Source organism: Rutilus rutilus, assembly GCF_951802725.1.
Source record: "Rutilus rutilus genome assembly, chromosome: 3".
Classification (NCBI taxonomy): domain Eukaryota; kingdom Metazoa; phylum Chordata; class Actinopteri; order Cypriniformes; family Leuciscidae; genus Rutilus; species Rutilus rutilus.
The window spans coordinates 52,640,206-52,657,878 of record NC_140211.1 but is presented as its reverse complement, the minus strand read 5'-3'; the positions used below and the strand labels follow the sequence as shown (position 1 = coordinate 52,657,878).

General features: G+C 36.8%; 3 protein-coding genes across 3 annotated transcripts in view; all 3 read left to right on the top strand.

Annotated features, from left to right (window-relative positions):
* hnf4b (hepatic nuclear factor 4, beta) overlaps positions 1-17,673 on the top strand; it is a 457,854-nt gene that overhangs the window by 289,777 nt on the left and 150,404 nt on the right. The gene's annotated exons all lie outside the window — the stretch shown is intronic.
* Positions 994-4,701, top strand: gabarapb (GABA(A) receptor-associated protein b). The gene is made up of 4 exons (XM_084403897.1): positions 994-1,403; positions 2,791-2,869; positions 3,798-3,916; positions 3,994-4,701. The coding sequence occupies exons 1-4, from the start codon at positions 1,314-1,316 to the stop codon at positions 4,057-4,059; spliced, it is 354 nt and encodes a 117-aa protein (XP_084260023.1). The 5' UTR covers positions 994-1,313; the 3' UTR covers positions 4,060-4,701.
* On the top strand, positions 6,953-17,625 carry spata6l (spermatogenesis associated 6-like). The gene is made up of 13 exons (XM_084406129.1): positions 6,953-7,132; positions 7,626-7,763; positions 7,860-7,908; positions 8,472-8,513; positions 8,613-8,737; positions 8,856-8,939; positions 9,035-9,145; positions 10,959-11,067; positions 12,510-12,541; positions 14,156-14,292; positions 14,547-14,640; positions 14,772-14,869; positions 15,677-17,625. The coding sequence occupies exons 1-12, from the start codon at positions 7,085-7,087 to the stop codon at positions 14,841-14,843; spliced, it is 1,041 nt and encodes a 346-aa protein (XP_084262255.1). The 5' UTR covers positions 6,953-7,084; the 3' UTR covers positions 14,844-14,869; positions 15,677-17,625.

Here is a 17,673-nt window from a genome sequence, read left to right as displayed (position 1 = left end):
GACAGATATCCGCGGATACAAAGGAATAAGGACATTTCATTCTGCCGAACTACCCGCAAGTGCAGAAATACTATTTACACAGGTCTGTTTATTAGATGAATTAAATGTTTATGGATCCTCGTTTTAGTTCTCTTTTTGTCCCAAAGTCTGCTTGCCATGGTCCATAATGTTTGAACGAAACAACAAGAGCGTGAGCGTGCCGCTAGACATAACGCAGTTGTCCACGTCTGTCACCATGGTTACTATGGCAGTAGCAGAAACCAGGGATAGCGCGGATATTACGTCATTGACAGGCGACAATGACCAGGGACACGAGCCATTATTTAAAAATAATTTCATTATTTGAAATTAAAAATCTTTGGGAACTTTTGGGATATTAACTGCAATATATTACACTGTGCAAGTGATTTTTGGTTATTTTATTACACAAATCTTACCTATTGTACCTTTAATAGTATACTCTGCAAAATTTTGGAAGTAGGCAACACCAAAAAACCCAAAAACAAATATTTTTTTTACAAATATATATAAATAGCGTATGTATTTATGTGTGTGTGTATAAAGAGAGAGATAATTAAAATTGTGTATGAAAAGATTTTTTAGTCACTATACTTGACTGCCATTATTTTTCTTGTTTTAAGCATAAACTTGAATAAATTGTTTGAGGGAATTCAAGTATTTTTACTGGACAAGACAAAAGCCGATTATATATCTTTGAAGTGTAATTATAATGCTGTGTCCGTGTACGTCTTAACAATATATATATTTGAAAAATGTATTTTTTAAATGTTAACTTTTTACAAGCAAAGAGAACAGTTTGTTGACGTTAAGGACGATTAATATAAATTATTTGTTTATTTATTCATTGAAGAATAAATGACCGTTTGCATATTTGCTCTTATTAAACACCTCTGCGTCACCAGAGAATGTCATCACTTTGAATACCGGAAGTGAGGGCAGATAGTCATATGACTGACCGGAGCACCGCTTGACAATTCTACCGTGTGTACAGCCGAGGAAGTAGTCCCTACCTTACACATAACAACGAAAAGTCAGAAAACACTTTAGTAACAATTGAGCACCTTGAATAAGTCTTGCGTCAAATACTTTAAATATAAGGTTTTTTTCAGGACGCGTGGTTTTCAGAAAAATACGAGTTTGAGTTGACAAAAATAATGTAAATATAGTGTGCCCGTATTAATGCGCAGAAGGAAAAGCAAAGCACTAGAAGCTGTGTATGAGAGAGAAGCGTTGGTTACGTTCCTGACACTTCAGTGTGTTTCTGTGACAAATTTACTCTTCCTTTAGCAACCATGAAGTTTCAATACAAAGAAGAGCATCCTTTTGAGAAGAGGCGATCAGAGGGAGAGAAAATCAGGAAGAAATATCCAGACAGGGTTCCTGTAAGTCGGTTTGTATCGTTTGAAATGTGTAAACAGAAGCTCGCGTTATAGGGAACCACAACAAACCAGTAAAACGCGAAAGGCGTGATTGATCTACATTATTTGAACGGTTCGTCCGTGACAAAACAAACTCATCTTGTGTTCATTCGTTTTTTCTAAGCATAAGTTGCACGAACAAAAACAGCTTTAGCTTCAGTAGCACGTGAAGGGCGAAACTGCTGAAGGCCACGTTGATGTATCATCTGAAATTCTTTATTATTATTAAAATTAATAGTCTACCCATGTTATGCTATGCGTATTTTGAACGGTTATATAAATCAAATCTTCTTTGAAAGGCGAACAATTCAACACTCATTCAGCTCGTTTTGTTTTTATGGTCTCATCTGCATTAATCCGCAAGGCTTTATGAAAAGATTGAACTTAATTAAGTGTAATGCGGTGCATATGTGTGTATGAACTTATTTAAATTTTGTTTATGGGTAAAATAATACATTCAGGACCATGTTGAAGTGGTGAATCTTAAAATAGCCTCGATGTCCTATACAGTCAACATGTTTACATTCAGAAGGTTGACTTATAACCAAGCCAGTAAAACAACAAAACAAGATTAATCTAAAGATTACATTTTGAAATAATTTTAATGTTGATTTCATTATATTCCTTTTGTTTAGATCACTTACAACCAAATTAAGGTGGTGTTTTGTAGTAGCATATAAAAATAATTTTTAAAAAAAGTCATTTTATATCTGGTTCAAATGAATCAATTCTTTTAAGTGCCCAAATATGACTGATAATTCTAAACTCAACATCAACTATAAAAGTAACTCTAGTATTGTACGCAATATAACACTGTGTCTACGTTTTACAGCTCTGTAATGTCCTGTGTCTTGGTAGAATTTGATTTAATGTCTGTTTTTTGTTGTAATGGTTAAGCTTTTTTGAAAAAGTTCACACATTGGCTGTTCGTGGTCATTGAATATTTTGCATTCTACATGTTGTACGTCTCACTGCTTATTTCTGTGTGCGCTTGTTCAACATTGTGGCTTATATATAGATTTTATTCAACACGTTTAAAAAATTGCACTGTGTTTTTCTTTCATTTCCTATGGGTGAACAGCCTATTTGTGCCAATAGCAACAAAGCCGTAGTCTTGGGTCCAAAAGTGTTTTGTATAGTTATCTTGTTCCTCATCTGCAACCTAATTATCAAAAATAGCACAGCTTTTCTCAGATCCTCTTTGCACCAAGTCAAAAATCACCCATGGTAGGCTTGAAATATGTACGCTGCGAAATTCAATCGAAAGTGAATCATCATTCAGTTTCATATAATGCTTATTTAACTCTACCATTTCTACACTAAAACAAATGTTTATTTGATTCTGTACTAGGTAATTGTGGAAAAAGCTCCTAAAGCCAGGATAGGTGACCTAGACAAGAAGAAATACCTGGTCCCCTCTGACCTGACGGGTAAGTCGTTTTATGGATGGATGAAGGATGTTCATTTACAATGTCAGTGATTGCTGAAAATTCTGTGAAAAGAAGATGCATTTTTGTTGAGCTTTTCTATGTTGGCATAGTAAAAGTACTTATTAAAGTGCCCCTATTATGCTATTTTAAAGGTGCTCATTTTGTTTTGGAGTCTCCTACAATAGGCTTCATGCATCCAAGGTACAAAAAACACTGTAATTGTCTCATAATATACACTGCAGCATCACCTCTTTTCTCACAGTGTCTGAAACGGTTCGATAAAGGATTCAGTCTCTCTAAACTCCTCCTTTTCAAGAGCCTACTCTTCTCTGATTGGTCAGATGACTCAGTCTGTTGTGATTGGTCGACCGCTTACAGTGCTTGTCGGAAACGAAGCATCAATTACCATATCTGAATTTCAGCTCTGGATCTTCCTCAGCGCTTGATACTCAATGACACGAACCGTAACGATGGCGTCAGTTTTACCATATCAATTTGAACCCAAGTCCTCTTTTTATTTATTTTTTAAGTGCATGCAAAGTGGATTTGCAACCGCGTCCTCTCGACATGTCGACAACATGAACCAAACCCTTCCAGCCTCAGCTACAAGTATAGTGTTTGAGGACCGGGGGAAAGTAGACGTTGTTCGTGGGCAGCCAATGAAGACCATAGTATGCACACGTGTTAAAATCCTATGTAGGTTCGTAAGTAAGACTGGACATACGGCACATTTGAGGCAGTTCAGAATCGGTTCGTTCTTTTGGGAGACAATAACTCTTTAATCTTTAAAACTTTGTCTTTTACATTCACAAACAGCCATATAACACACTACATGAAAGGTCATTTCTGATAAAGCATAATAGGGGCACTGTCAAGTATGTTTTCTTTCTATAGTGTTTTATATGATGGATTTTTGTTGTTGTTGTAGTGGGCCAGTTTTACTTTCTCATCCGAAAACGAATCCACCTGAGAGCCGAGGATGCTCTCTTTTTCTTCGTAAACAATGTCATTCCCCCTACCTCTGCCACCATGGGCCAGTTGTACCAGGTATTTCACTCTTTTCCTCGTCAATATGGAAGTCGTTTTGTTTTGTTCCTCTGATAATTTCATGTTCTCGCACACAGGAACATCACGAAGAAGATTTCTTCCTTTACATCGCCTACAGTGACGAGAGTGTGTATGGAGAATAGAGCCAAAGGGAAATGACCCTCTCTCCCTCCTCTCTTTCTTCCTTTTAAAACCGAGATATAGACGTCATTCTGGCAGCCTAGAGCTCTCAGAACTGAAGTATCAGATGCACTTTTGCTTTAATTCGATCATATCTCCTTTCATGTTTTTATCCTTTCATTTCTGATGTTTATTAGAATTTACTAAGAAGTAGTTTTTCCATTTTTCGTTATTCCTACAAAATGGTGTCTTACAAAACTGTCAGGCACTAGCTCTAATACAATGAAAATGTCACTGATACGGTTACATTTTGAATTGATTTCAGCTTTTGTTTCCTAGTCATGCTCATTTTTAATGTTTCTGACCATAAACGAATGTTTGCTCTTTCTAGATGGTTTCTAACTAGCATGTGCAGTCCAGCACTCGCTGGTCAGTCAGTGGAGAATTCGCGCTAAAGTGTATTCGGTTATCAGCTAAGTCTAATATGCTGTTGTTACTTTGATTTACTTTTATTATTGTACCTAAAAATGTAGCTGGGTAGATTTATTTTAAGTTGTAAATCTAAAGTGCAAGTTTTATTTGCAGGTTTGTTTTTTCTTATCTTGGTATTCAGCTGTATTTCTGGTACCCTTGACGATGACCATATAAACCAAACGCACGCAAAATTTGTCTGTCGTCTTTTTATCTTACCATCTGGTAAAGTAAACCAAGCGTTATGCTTAATGTGGAAGCTCAGAGGGAAACAGCTGTGCAACAATTAAATATCGCAAATGATAACTCTGTCCACAAATATAATAGAGGATCTTGCTTGTTTCCTTTCTATATATCTATATATATATTCAGTAAATAGTAAATTCAGATTTCCTGGTTGTCAGAGGACAAATGATTGAGTAAGGTAAGATGGGCATAAATACATGGAAATGTATTTTAAAATAAAAATACAAAATACTGTGTGAAAAAATGTATTTAAGTACAAATACAGTATTTTGAAAATACACAAAATACATGTGAAATTGGCCGTCCAGTGCAGGTATAGGTCACAGTGAATGAAGAAACTACACAGGCCTACGGACTTTTCATTCCTAACCTCATCTCTGCCCTCTCTGTCTTTCTTTCTTTCTTTCTTTCTTTCTTTCTGGCAATTACCAATAAACTTACGCAAAATAGCAGCCATTTATATACTTATTTCTGACCAGGTTACAATGTAGTCTATTACTTGTGGTGAACATGGACATGAATATGGATGGACGATATGACCAATATCTTAATTTTACTTAACAGTAACAAAATATATCATGAATTCTCAATTTCAGTTTTGATACCACAGCATAAACTGAATTTCAAACACTTATTTCCTGTAAAGTTTGTTTCTATAAGTTTATTAAAATTTGAAAGTTCATCTAAAAATTTAAATTAGAATTCATTTCGATTCATTTGACACTATTTACCCAAAGTTTTTATTTATATATATATTTTTTATGAATAAAGCTAAAAGCTGAAGATTTTTGTGGTGTATCATTCATCAGTGCTGCTTTTTCCACATTCCAATAATTCCTGCCCACTAAAAGCTACTAAAAAGTTCCATCCATTCACACTTTATATGATATGTAGAGTCAGATCACCCAGCCCTAACATGCAGTAATGCTTTAAACACATTTGACAAGCTAGTTGATAAAAATCAACAACCGATCAAGACTGATTGAACATATAATGCAATATTTTAACTTTAATAAACAAGTAGAATTGATCATGACATCCTCACCTTATTCCAGAAAAATCGCTGATCCGATGCTGAGTTGTCCTGCAGCTCACATGCATGAGGGGGCGTGTCAGTACCTTGATAAAGAGGTTGACTGGCAAAAAGTATTTTATGTATTTTGAAAATATAAAAATACGCATCTTAAATGTATTTAAATACAAATTACGTTTGATTGTTTTAAAATACAAAATAGTATTACAAAATAAAAAATAGTAAAACTGCCTATCCCTGGGTATGTATAGTACATTTATATTTTTTTTCTTTTTTAAAAGTGAATCCAGACAGGTTTTCTGGTTGTCAGAGGACAAATGATTGAGTAAGGTATATATATATATATATATATATATATATATATATATATATATATATATATATATATATATATATATATATATATATTAGTACATATGTGACGTACAACATGTTTTTATTTTTAGTGATGTGACAAAATAGTGTAAACTACTTTTCTTTTTTTAATTGCTATAAAGAATTCAAGTACAAACAATTAAGGCATAAATCAACAATCATACATTTGTAATCGTGTTGATAGATCACTAAGAAGAAAGAACATAGAACAAACAAAAAATAAATAAATAAAATAAAATAAAAACAAAGGGGTGAGGGTCTTAGTCCAATAACCTAAACAAATCCAAAACGGAAAGAAGTTTTAGGGCATTTCAAGTCGTGTAAACTACAAATGAGCTATGACAAAACCATAGGCAAAACTACGACTCTTATTGTCTCTTCTGATTTCCGGTAAGTATCTGCTTCAAAATAAAAGTCCTATTCGTAAGCAAATAAATAATCTTCATCTGTTGCACCGATTCACGAATGACAATTAATTATACACTTGCAGAATAACCATTGTTATAGTCAAATCCTCGCTTATGAGCGAATAGCAGAAATGTCACGAAGAAAACGTAGTTAATATAATCTTTAAAAACCCATCTTAAAAAAGCTTTGAGACAAAGACATTTACAAATAATTTTAGGAATGTTTTGGGTGAATTTGAATTATATTTATGTGATGAAAATGGCAACAATTTGAACAGAGACGCATTCTTAACTAAAATAATAATCAGGGCATGCATGCATCAAGAATCACTAAAAGAATCACTGGGTTGTGTTTGAACCTGAACCGGTTCTTTGAAATGAACTGTTCGAATAAATCGAATCGCGGAAATGAGCTGGATTTCCCAGTGCACATGATGCCATGGAAACGCGACGCTCTCCTGGATTGACCATAAATGATCTCGGGAAAATAACAGTTCGCTAACAGCAAAACACAGAATGACTCACAAAGCAGTTAAAGTGATCGTTGAACTTCACCTGAGGGCGGTGAGGATTTTTCGATGATTATCTTAGTAAGATAACTGTGCATACTATGAGAACGCTGTACCGCCACTTAAAGTGATAGTTCACCCAAAAATAAAAATTCTGTCATTATTTACTCACCCTCAAGTTGTTCCAAACCTGTATGAGTTTTTTTCTTCTGTTGAACACAAAATAATATATTTAAAAAAATGTTGGTAACCAGACAGTAGACGGTAGCCATTGACTTTCATAGTATTTTTTCCCTACTATGGAGGTCATCAACTGTTTGATTTCCAACATTCTTTAAATATCTTCGTTAGTGTTTAACAGAAGAAAGACACTCATACAGGTTTGGAACAACTTGGGGGTTAGTAGCAGTAAATGATGACAAAATGTTCATTTTTGGGTGAACTATCCCTAAGTGAATGGCCTTAGTTTATAGGCTATGCAGTGCAGACTGTTTTGTGTCTTTCTGTTACCTGGAAATATGGAGATTTTTATCATACTTGTATTTTAGATAACCTGTCCAGGTGTGCATCTACCAGCCAAAGATGATGTTTACCTCAGTGTGAGTCTTATGAATCAATACAGGAAGTCAGAATGTCTTCCTGCAGTGTTTCCATTACTGATTCGGGAGAAAATAAGGTTTGAAAAGGTGGTGTGATTTAATTACCATTATTATCTATTTTAAATAAAGTTTAAAAAAAACGCCATCTAACTGTTTTGTAAACTCTCGTCTTTTTTCTTGCAGATCCTGAATCCCTCCACCGATCCTGCAGCAATAGCAGAATTCCTGCAGTGTGAGTGAGCTGCTGCGTTTATTCCCTCTCCTCCCTCCTCCTTTACTCCTTCATCTTGCTAATCCTCCTCTGCCTTTCCTTGTGAAAAAAGGAGTACACTTAAACATAGTTTTAAAAAGAGTAATCATTACAGAAATAATATGCTTAAGTGAGAACTAAATGTAACGTTTTCTGACACTTTATAATAGCATGTCATAATGTACATTATAATTGACATTTATACAAAATTCCATTAGCTGAACTTTTGAGTGCTTCTTTTGACCCACTTAAGTAGGACTTAAAGGGATAGTTCACCCAAAAATGAAAATTATCCCACAACTTACTCACCCTCAAGCCTTAGGTGTATATGACTTTCTTCTGTACTTAAGAGTGTTAAGAAACATAGTTATGAAAGTGTACTCTCTTTAAATGGCCTTTTATTTCATTAATATTATATTATCTGAATGTACAGCTTTTAAAAATATATTTTTAAGATTAAAATTCAAGTACACACAAGTGCACATTCAAGTTCAATGAAGCACACTACTTTTTAACAAGGGATATCTTGTGCTTCTCTTTCCCAGGTGAACCAGTGAAAATAGAACTCATTCAGTTGATTCCTCCAGGTACAACTGATATTATTTCTCAAATATTACTAAATAAATCATTTTGCAGATTGCTGACCACAGTTGAATCTCTATTTGCTTTTTATTGCCTTTTTACAGCTGGAGAAATATTGGCCAGTTTTGAAGAAGATGCTCGAAGTTTTCTTTTCCCAGAGCCAAAGCTGGTCCCATCTTTCTCTGGAGTAGAGAGAGAGGTATTAATGACACGCCATCCCGATTTTCCTGTAAGTGCTTATTCATTTACCATACTAATTGAATTTATTTGCTTTCCAACACCAATAATGGATTATTGTGCATTATTAAAATGGGAAATCTGTCTTTATATTCATTGATTCATCTCAGGGTATCTCTCCAAGATTAGAGTTCTCCACAAAGACGACAATCAGTGACATCTCCAGTAACAATGGCTTCCTGAGTCTTCCTGTGGTAAAAATACAGATTTTGAAATGGAAGAACGATTTTAGCTGTATTGCTTTATAATATTGAATGCAAAAACTTGGAAGATGTTTTATTTGCTTTAGAGGGCAATAAGGAAAACCTCAAAAAAGTCACGCAAACAGGATATCACCTCATCCCAAAGACATCTCCCGTCTGCTTCATGGAGTCAGAGAGAACACCGCAACAGAGATCAGGTATCAGATGTCTCAACGAATTCTGTATACTATGGGGAACCCCAGTTGGTACATTGCTATAATATTACAGGATGTAGTGGTTTTCCAAAGTTACTAGCCACTCAGCATTTTCACTGACTACAATTTTTTCACAAAACTGCAATATACATATTTTAAATATTATCTCATAATTTGGCAACAGATATATTAGGCTGCTGTCACTTTAAGACCTGACACACGGATCCGTTATACTGTTACACATGCGTTTTCTTTCTCATCTGTTTACACTCACTTAAAACATAACTGACTATATTTACGCGAATACTCGCCAAGACTGGTATTTTGACATTATTTTGTGTGTATTTGACTGTTTAAGTAGCCTGGGAAAACCCAGACAATTTATTCAGAAACGTTGGGGCGGGCTTTACACGATGACGATCGCTCTGATTGGTTTTAGGTCTATCCAATTGCGCCCAGAGGCATTTGAGCGACGTCCGTTGGTGAAGCACACCAACTTTTAAATGCATTATTATATTCAAATTGCAAACACATGAGGACAGTCTCCATGAAAGACTCACTGGCAGATGAACGTGCTACTACATTTCTCTCCGAAACGGTAGGAAATTAAATTAGATTTAATAGAGGATTTTAACTGTGACAAGATGATTGACAGGGCAGTTTACGTGACAGGATGCACGCGACAGATCCGTCCGATAAAGTAATAGTAAGATGATAAAGTAGTATGTCCCAAAGCTTGCCTACTTTTTTGCTACACATTCAAAAGTAAATACCTTTTCTTCACAAAAAGAGTACATACTTTTATGGCGTAGTTTAACTTAGGCGAGAGCATATGGCTTTACACGATGACGATCGCTCTGATTGGTTTTAGGTCTATCTAATTGCGCCCAGAGGCATTTGAGCGACGTCCGTTGGTGACGCCCCTTTGGAAATGAGTTATTAATAAAGCTTTGCCAGACCATAACTCAGTTACTACTAAGAATGGTCTGGTTTTAACCAGGTTACTGTTTAAGCGCAATAAGCAGCGAAAAGAGCTCAATTTAGTACTGAGAGGCAGCTTTATGTGCGTGCACTGTGGGTTTGAGAATAAAATCTAAGGGAATGAGTAAAATTATGTGCAATACACGCAACCCCACGGCCCACGCCGAAATTCAAGCTGTAGCAGCAACAATATTCATCCAAAGCAAATGAAACGAGTAAGTGAGGGGAGGAGGGTTTGTGTGTCAAGATGAGAGAGCGAGAAATCGCAGCTGGTATCCTGTATCTATTCTGTGGAAAAATGAGTATTGGAAGCTTTTTAGATATTTCAGTATCGATATGTATCGAAAAATCTATATTTTTGACAACACTACATTGCACTTAGGTTATTTTTTTCAGATGCCTTTTAAATAGACTACAATTGAAAAATGTATATATAAAATTTCAACCGGCCAAAGTGGCTAGTAGGAGGGACTGCGCTACACACCACTGCTGAAATCCATCCGCATTTTGCAGGTTGACAGTGCTCCTGTCTTACAGGAAGGTGTTAGTGAGTGGAGGCAGGGCTAATTTCCATATTCATCGAACCGCGTATACTAAACGAGGCAAGGGTGTAGAGTTACATTCAAGCTATTTTAAGGCAAGACATTTTTTTTTTCAAGGAAAAACTTTTAAATATGTCATTTTGGTGATCAAATATGAGTTTTAAGAAATGAAATGATTGACTACAGGGGGGCAAACTAGTTCTTAAGACAGTCTTACCATGGTGGCTAAGTTAATGGAACTGGCCCCTCAGTTCCTGAACGTCTGTGTGTTTGTGCTTACTTGCCCACGGTAGGTTCAGAGATCAGGTGGACGGTCCTCTTCCCATTATTCACCCGTCTCTGACAGAAACTCCCGATTAAGAAGTCTTTCACCACATCACTCAAAACCATCAAGAGAAGCAGGTATGAATGCTATAACACCAACCATTAATGTATTTGTCATATTTGTTCATACTTCATTTGTATAAGCTTTGCAACTCTCTTTATTAAAGGGGTCATCGGATGCAAAATTCACTTTTATATGGTGTTTGCATATAAACGTGTCTGTGGACACAACCACCATACAATGAAAAAAAAATCCATTCACTCCTTTTTTTTTTTTTATCCTCAAAAGGCCTAAACACTTTCAATAATCAAGCCGTTCTGGATTTTCAATATGATGTTAAATTGCTCAGGCTCCGCCCACGACCACTGACGGACTGTCCCGTATTAGCATATTAGCATATTTTTAGCATCATTTAAAGAGACATGCACCGCAACCATAGACAGTAAAAGAAATGGACACAGCGACCCCATTGGATTCAACGGAGATAAGTGAAGTCAATTAGAAGCACTCACTTCCTGATGGCCGAGCGTACTGCGCAGACTCAAACTGAGCTTGATGACGTAGATGTCACGTGAGCAAACTGTCTGTCTTCCAGTAGCTGTGCCAAGAGAAATCTGAATCATTCCCTTCCGAAACTTGCAGAGACGGAGATCGTGAGTAGGAGGTGTCCAGGAGCAGGAGCAACTTTTGCTAAGTATTCTGATTAATTACTTTGTCATTTTGCCTCCACGTCCCCCCGATTGCGCGCAAGCTTCTCCTCTTGTCCATACGGTAATTTCTCTGCTGTGCGACAGAGAGTCGCGTGGTTATGACGCAATCGTTAGCCTATTTTTACAAAAACTGCTTCTACTGGGCCATAACGTAAGATACAAGGTAATGGAGCCTTTTATACATTTTCGTGTTTCTTTAGAAATAAACAATGGACAAATGGAAACGCCTCAGATGTAAAGTTATTCGCTGTCAGAGTGACACCAAAATGAATGGGAGTCAATGGAATGCTAACAGCAGGTGGGGGTCCGCTAATCAATGGCGGCGCCTGGGGAAGCTTCAATGTTTTCCGGAACACTGCCCCCCTGACCGCAACGGGTCGCTGTGAACAGAGCTGTTTTTGAGGAGGTAAAAAGGGTGTTGTTTTACAGTAGCACCTCATTGCAGTACACGAGATCCAGGGGGCGGAGTTGGATCCAGATCTAAGGGGTGGAGATTGGTAGGTTTAGGGGTGGGTTTAGGGATCAGGGGGTGGAGATGGGTAGGTTTAGGTATGTAAGGTGGGAGGAGTCCAACTCCTCCCCCTGGATTTCGTGTTCTGCAGTGAGGACCATCTCTTGTTTTACACAACCATTGAGGAATTTTAACCAAAGTATGTTACAAACTTTACATAAAGACCCTAAAGAATCACACCAACTTGTGGAAAATGGTCATCCGATGACCCCTTTAAGTTTTGTGATGTTTGACTTTAACCAACTGAATGTTAATGGGCAAACCATACTTATTCTGTGCACTGCTTGTTTTTCTTCAGGAGACCTGAGAAGAGGCTATTCCAGACCTTGGGTTAGTTGTAAATATTGTTTGTCATTCACTGTCTGTTACTCTATTATACACAAAATGCTGATCTGGAAGTTAAAAATTAAACTGCCCCTATTATGGATTTTTGAAAATGCCCTTTCATGTAGTGTGTAACAGCTCTAAGTGAATGAAAACATCCTGCAAAGTTTTAAATCTGAAAGTGCACCGTATATAAAGTTATTGTCTCTCAAAAGTAAGAGTCGACTCTAAGCCGTTTCGTTGTGACGTCAAGACGAAACATTAGCATATTGCGCGTCCACTTATTGCGCGTGCAGACACCAGGGAAAACTTGAACCTCAAACCGGCAGCTGATTCCCGTGGATACTGGAAAGCATCATGTCGAGGACAAGCTGTGCTCTACAATGTGACGGTAAAGCCAGTTTGTTTTCACTGCCCAAGGACGAGCATGTGAAGAATCAGTGGTTAAAATTAATCTTTACCATGATACCACAGCAGTATAATCCTAAACTTTTGCTGTTTTGACAGAGTTCAGTGCAGGATTTGCAAAACGCTTGTCTAGAAAGCCGGGTCAGTACCCAGTTACTATTACCTAAAACTGTGTCTATTAATGCAGATTGTCTGTCGTTCTCACTACTTTGAGGAAAGATTAAGCATGGAGCAAGATTTGTTTTACCATAGTTTATGTTACATCAGTCATTCACGCTAGAGCTCGGCTAATGTATGCACTGTTATTGATACAGTTTCCACATGTTCACCGCAATAAAAAAAAAAAAAATGTTTGATGGACATACACTTGTTAATGCTGATGGTGAGAATTACAGTTGCAACATCTCATAATGTACCTCAAACTGAGTAGTGTATCACTGAGAAACGTCCTGCTCGAGTTGTCCTTGCGATGGAGGTTTGGGTTGAGTAACTAGTTCTTCCAGTGTTTCATCATCGCACTCACGCTCGCATTGATATGTTAAAATCGACGTCATTGTTCGTTACTGTCTTTAGTTTACGGTGTAGGAAGCCTCGGGACAAGCAGAGCTGACGTTCTAATGACAATGGGCGTTTTTGTTTTCGACACGCGCGCTGTACACGGTAGACCAATCACAACAGACTGAGCTGCCTGGCCAATCAGAGCAGAGTATATCGCAGAAAGGAGGGATTTAGAGAGACTGATTCATCTGACGAGTCGTTTGAGAATCATTGAAAATGTGGTGATGTGCAAATGTATATTATGAGAAAATGAAACAGTTTTTTGACCTTTGATGCATGTAAACCTGTTGTAGGAGACTCGAAAATAACATTAGGAAACTTTAAAATAGCATAATAGGGGCACTTTAATATTAAATTATCCGCAAGTACAGTTTAAAAAAAACAAACACTACAAGTGCACTGTAATGTTCATACTGTAGTTCAGGGAAGGAGGCGGGAACCAGCAAACGTTTAACGTAATCTTTAATCCAAAAACAAACAAACAACAAAACTAAAGTAAAGCGGCAGGCCTTCAAGGACGACTAAAACACAACATTTCAACATGTTCAATATAATTAAGCACATTTCTTTTTCACAAAGGTATTTCTTTAATGAAAAGCCAGACATGAGCTGCCACTGTCCTTCATTTTCTTCATTATCTGATATATTCCTCAGATGGGTGATGAAGACTCTTCAGACACAGATGATCTCCTCGACTACGCTGAGGAAGTGGGCCGTCATCATTCCCTAATGGGATATGAGGGCTCTCCCAGCCCAAATTACTCCAGCATGGAACACCAGAAGCAAAATGGGTATGTTTGTGTGTGTTCCCCTGGTAGATTTGCATGAATGAATTTGATTGATGTTTTTTTTTGTAGAACCGGCTCTGACTTTCCACATCACACAATAATAAGTATCGTTCATGTCTGTAGCAGTACAGTTTACCTGCCAGAGTTTTAATACATTAGTTTGAGGCGTTTGTTCACTGTTCTTAAGTATAAGCAATTGTAATAGTGATGCCTTATTTAAAAAAATTAATATTTAAATACTGTATTATTTTCTGCAGCTCTCTCTTGGGCTCTTCTGACCTTTGGGAGGAGGTTCAGGAACGGGTTCAGAGCCTTTTAACATCTCCCAAAGCAGTTCATAGACTAGCCTGTGTGAGTACCATTCAAATGCACACACACACACACACACACTCTATTTGTATTTCATAAATAATTGCAGTGGAATGTTATGCAGATTGTGGGATGGATCATTTAACCTCCTCTGCCTCTGTTTTTGATGTCAGGGTGCCACAGACTCTGAGATAGACGAAGTACTGATACGGAGATGTGTTTTGGCCCACTCATGCCCATTTTAAACACCAGTGTGTGTTATAAGGAAGTGGTACGTAAATGCTTAAATTATAAATTATTGCAATAATAATAAGAGTCTTGGCCATAACTGAATGTAATATTTTCAGTCAAATGCATGTTAATTGCAATTAAATGTTTATTATAGTTTATTATGTGTATTATAGTTTAAATTGATATTGAAAACAAATAGCAACTATTTAGAATTGCTTTTTTTACCCACTTAAGTAGGACTTAATTAAATCATTATGAAATTTCATAATTACTTCTTGTCTTTGAAATGTCAGCGGAATGTACTGACAAGCCTTTATGGTAAATTAAATACTTTAATGTCATTTCTATTTAAACTTGTATGTCATGTAGTTAAATATATTTGTTACACATTTGTAAGGATGAAGTTGCAATTTAATACATTAAATATTTTAATATTAAATGTAATATAAAAAAAACCCACTACAGTTAACATTATAATCAAGTACTTCACATGTGCTTTAGTATGTTGGTAAACGCATCAAAATAAGTGTACTTATTTAAAGCATGCCAAAATATCATGATTATTAAAACATGATTTAAAATGAATTTTAATTTGACATTATTACAAAGTGCACATTTTAAAAGTGTACTTAAGTGTGTTAAGAAACAGTCATGAAAGTCTAGTCTTTTTAAGTACACTTAAGTGGGCTTTTATCTCATTAATATTGTATTATCTGCAGTTTATATATATATATGTACAAGTGCACATTTAATACAATTAAGCCAGTTAAGCAAACTTCTTTTTTCTCAAGGATTGTACAGCTTGAGTGGGTATTTATTTACAGAGCGTCCTTCTCTTTATCTACAGATGAAGCAGAGGACCTTGTGATTTCTTGTGGCATTGCATCATTTTCCATTCAATTATGAGTGTGTTTGTTTGTAGTTGTGTTTGTTTTGCAGTTTTGAAGTGAAATAGTATATTCCTGGTGTTTTTGAAGCACAGTGCTTCTCAACCCTGTTCCTGGAGGCACCAAAAAAGTCCACACCTGATTCAGCTCATAAGCTTGTGTCATGTAATGGAGACCAAAATACACTTTTGTGATGCTAAAATGGTACATGTGCGTAATATAACCCTCATAACAAAAAAAGCTGGCTTCCTTGTCGAAGCTGTGGTGCAGTAGCATCGCACATGGTCATAAAAGTGTTTGACATGCACCGTTTCACAATAAGATTCCTATGTAAATAAGGAAAAGGTCCATTAATAACATACAAAAACTCTAGAAGAAGAAAAAATCTTCTAAAATGACCATTGAGCAGTGCTTTGATGACATCCTTTCATCTTCTTTTTTTGTTGTTGTTGCATTTTTATGCAAATGTTGCCTTTCAATTATCAGGAATTAAAATGAAATCCCTTCTTTGGTTGATTATGAAGTTCAAACGGCTTATTCTGTTTGTGTCAGGGAGCCTCAGGTGTGTTTTGTCGACTGCATTTCCCCCTTGGACTGCATTTCCCCTTGAGTATTAAATAAATGAAGAACATCCGTCTATATATACACACACACTCACCGGCCACTTTATTAGGTACACCTTGCTAGTACCGGGTTGGACCCCCTTTTGTCTTCAAAACTGCCTTAATTCTTCATGGCATTGATGTAGCGAGGTTCTGAAATCATACCTCAGAGAGATTTTATTCCATATTGACTTGACAGAATCACGCAGTTGCTGCAGATTTGTCGGCTGCACATCCATGATGAGAATCTCCTGTTCCACCACATCCCGAAGCTGCTCTATTGGATTGAGATCTGGTGACTGTGGAGGCCATTTGATTATAATGAACTCATTGTCATGTATAAAAGAAACCAGTTTGAGATGATTTGAGCTTTGTGACATGGACATGCCTTATCCTGCTGGAAGTAGCCATCAGAAGATGAGTACACTCTGGTCATAAATGGATGGACATGGTCAGCAACAATACTCCCTTTTCCTGAAGGCACACCAACACTACATATTTTCCAAGTCAACTCATCAACTTGTTAGTAGACTCCAAGACCAGAAATATGTGTCAGATAAGGGAGACATCCAAATTGTACACTGTTGGTGTGCCTTCAGGAACAGGGTTGGGAAACACTGGTTTAAACGATGCTCAGTTGGCACTAAAGGGGCCTAAAGTGTGGCAAGAAAATATCCCTCACATCATTACACCACCACCAGTCTGAACCACGGATACAAGGCAGGATGGATCCATTCTTTCATGTTGTCTATGCCAAATTCTGACCATATCATATGAATGTTACAGCAGAAATTGAGACTCATCAGACCAGGGAACATTTTTCTATCTTTTATTGTCCAATTTTGGTGAGCCTGTGTCAATTGTAGCCTCAGCTGGAACCAGTCTGGTCATTCTCCTCTGATCTCTGGCATCAACAAGGCATTTTCACCCACAGAACTGCTACTGACTGGATATTTTCTCTTTTTTAGACTATTCTCTGTAAACCCTAGAGATGGTTGTGCGTGAAAATCCCAGTAGATCAGCAGTATCTGAAATACTCAGACCAGCCCGTCTGGCACCAACAACCATGCCACGTTCAAATTCACGTAAATGACCTTTCCTTCCCCGTTCTGATGCTCAGTTTGAACTTTAGCAGATCGTCTTGACCATGTCTACATGCCTAAATGCATTGAGTTGCTGCCATGTGATTGGCTGATTAGATATTTGCGTTAATGCGCAATAGAACATGTGTACCTAATAAAGTGGCCGGTGAGTGTATATCAAAGAATATTACATCTACAATTAAACAATGCAAGATGAAACTTGTTAAACAACATCTCATGGTATTTTGTTACATGAAAATAGGCAATTTAGGC

Bases quoted from the DNA above. Each gene is read 5' to 3' on its own strand.
- gabarapb (XM_084403897.1), top strand. From the start codon at position 1,314: ATGAAGTTTCAATACAAAGAAGAGCATCCTTTTGAGAAGAGGCGATCA. The intron at 2,870-3,797 runs GTAAGTCGTTTT...TTGTTGTTGTAG, and splicing joins GGTCCCCTCTGACCTGACGG to TGGGCCAGTTTTACTTTCTC. The intron at 3,917-3,993 runs GTATTTCACTCT...TCTCGCACACAG, and splicing joins CCATGGGCCAGTTGTACCAG to GAACATCACGAAGAAGATTT.
- spata6l (XM_084406129.1), top strand. From the start codon at position 7,085: ATGACTCACAAAGCAGTTAAAGTGATCGTTGAACTTCACCTGAGGGCG. The intron at 14,293-14,546 runs GTATGTTTGTGT...TATTTTCTGCAG, and splicing joins GAACACCAGAAGCAAAATGG to CTCTCTCTTGGGCTCTTCTG. The intron at 14,641-14,771 runs GTGAGTACCATT...TTTTGATGTCAG, and splicing joins CAGTTCATAGACTAGCCTGT to GGTGCCACAGACTCTGAGAT.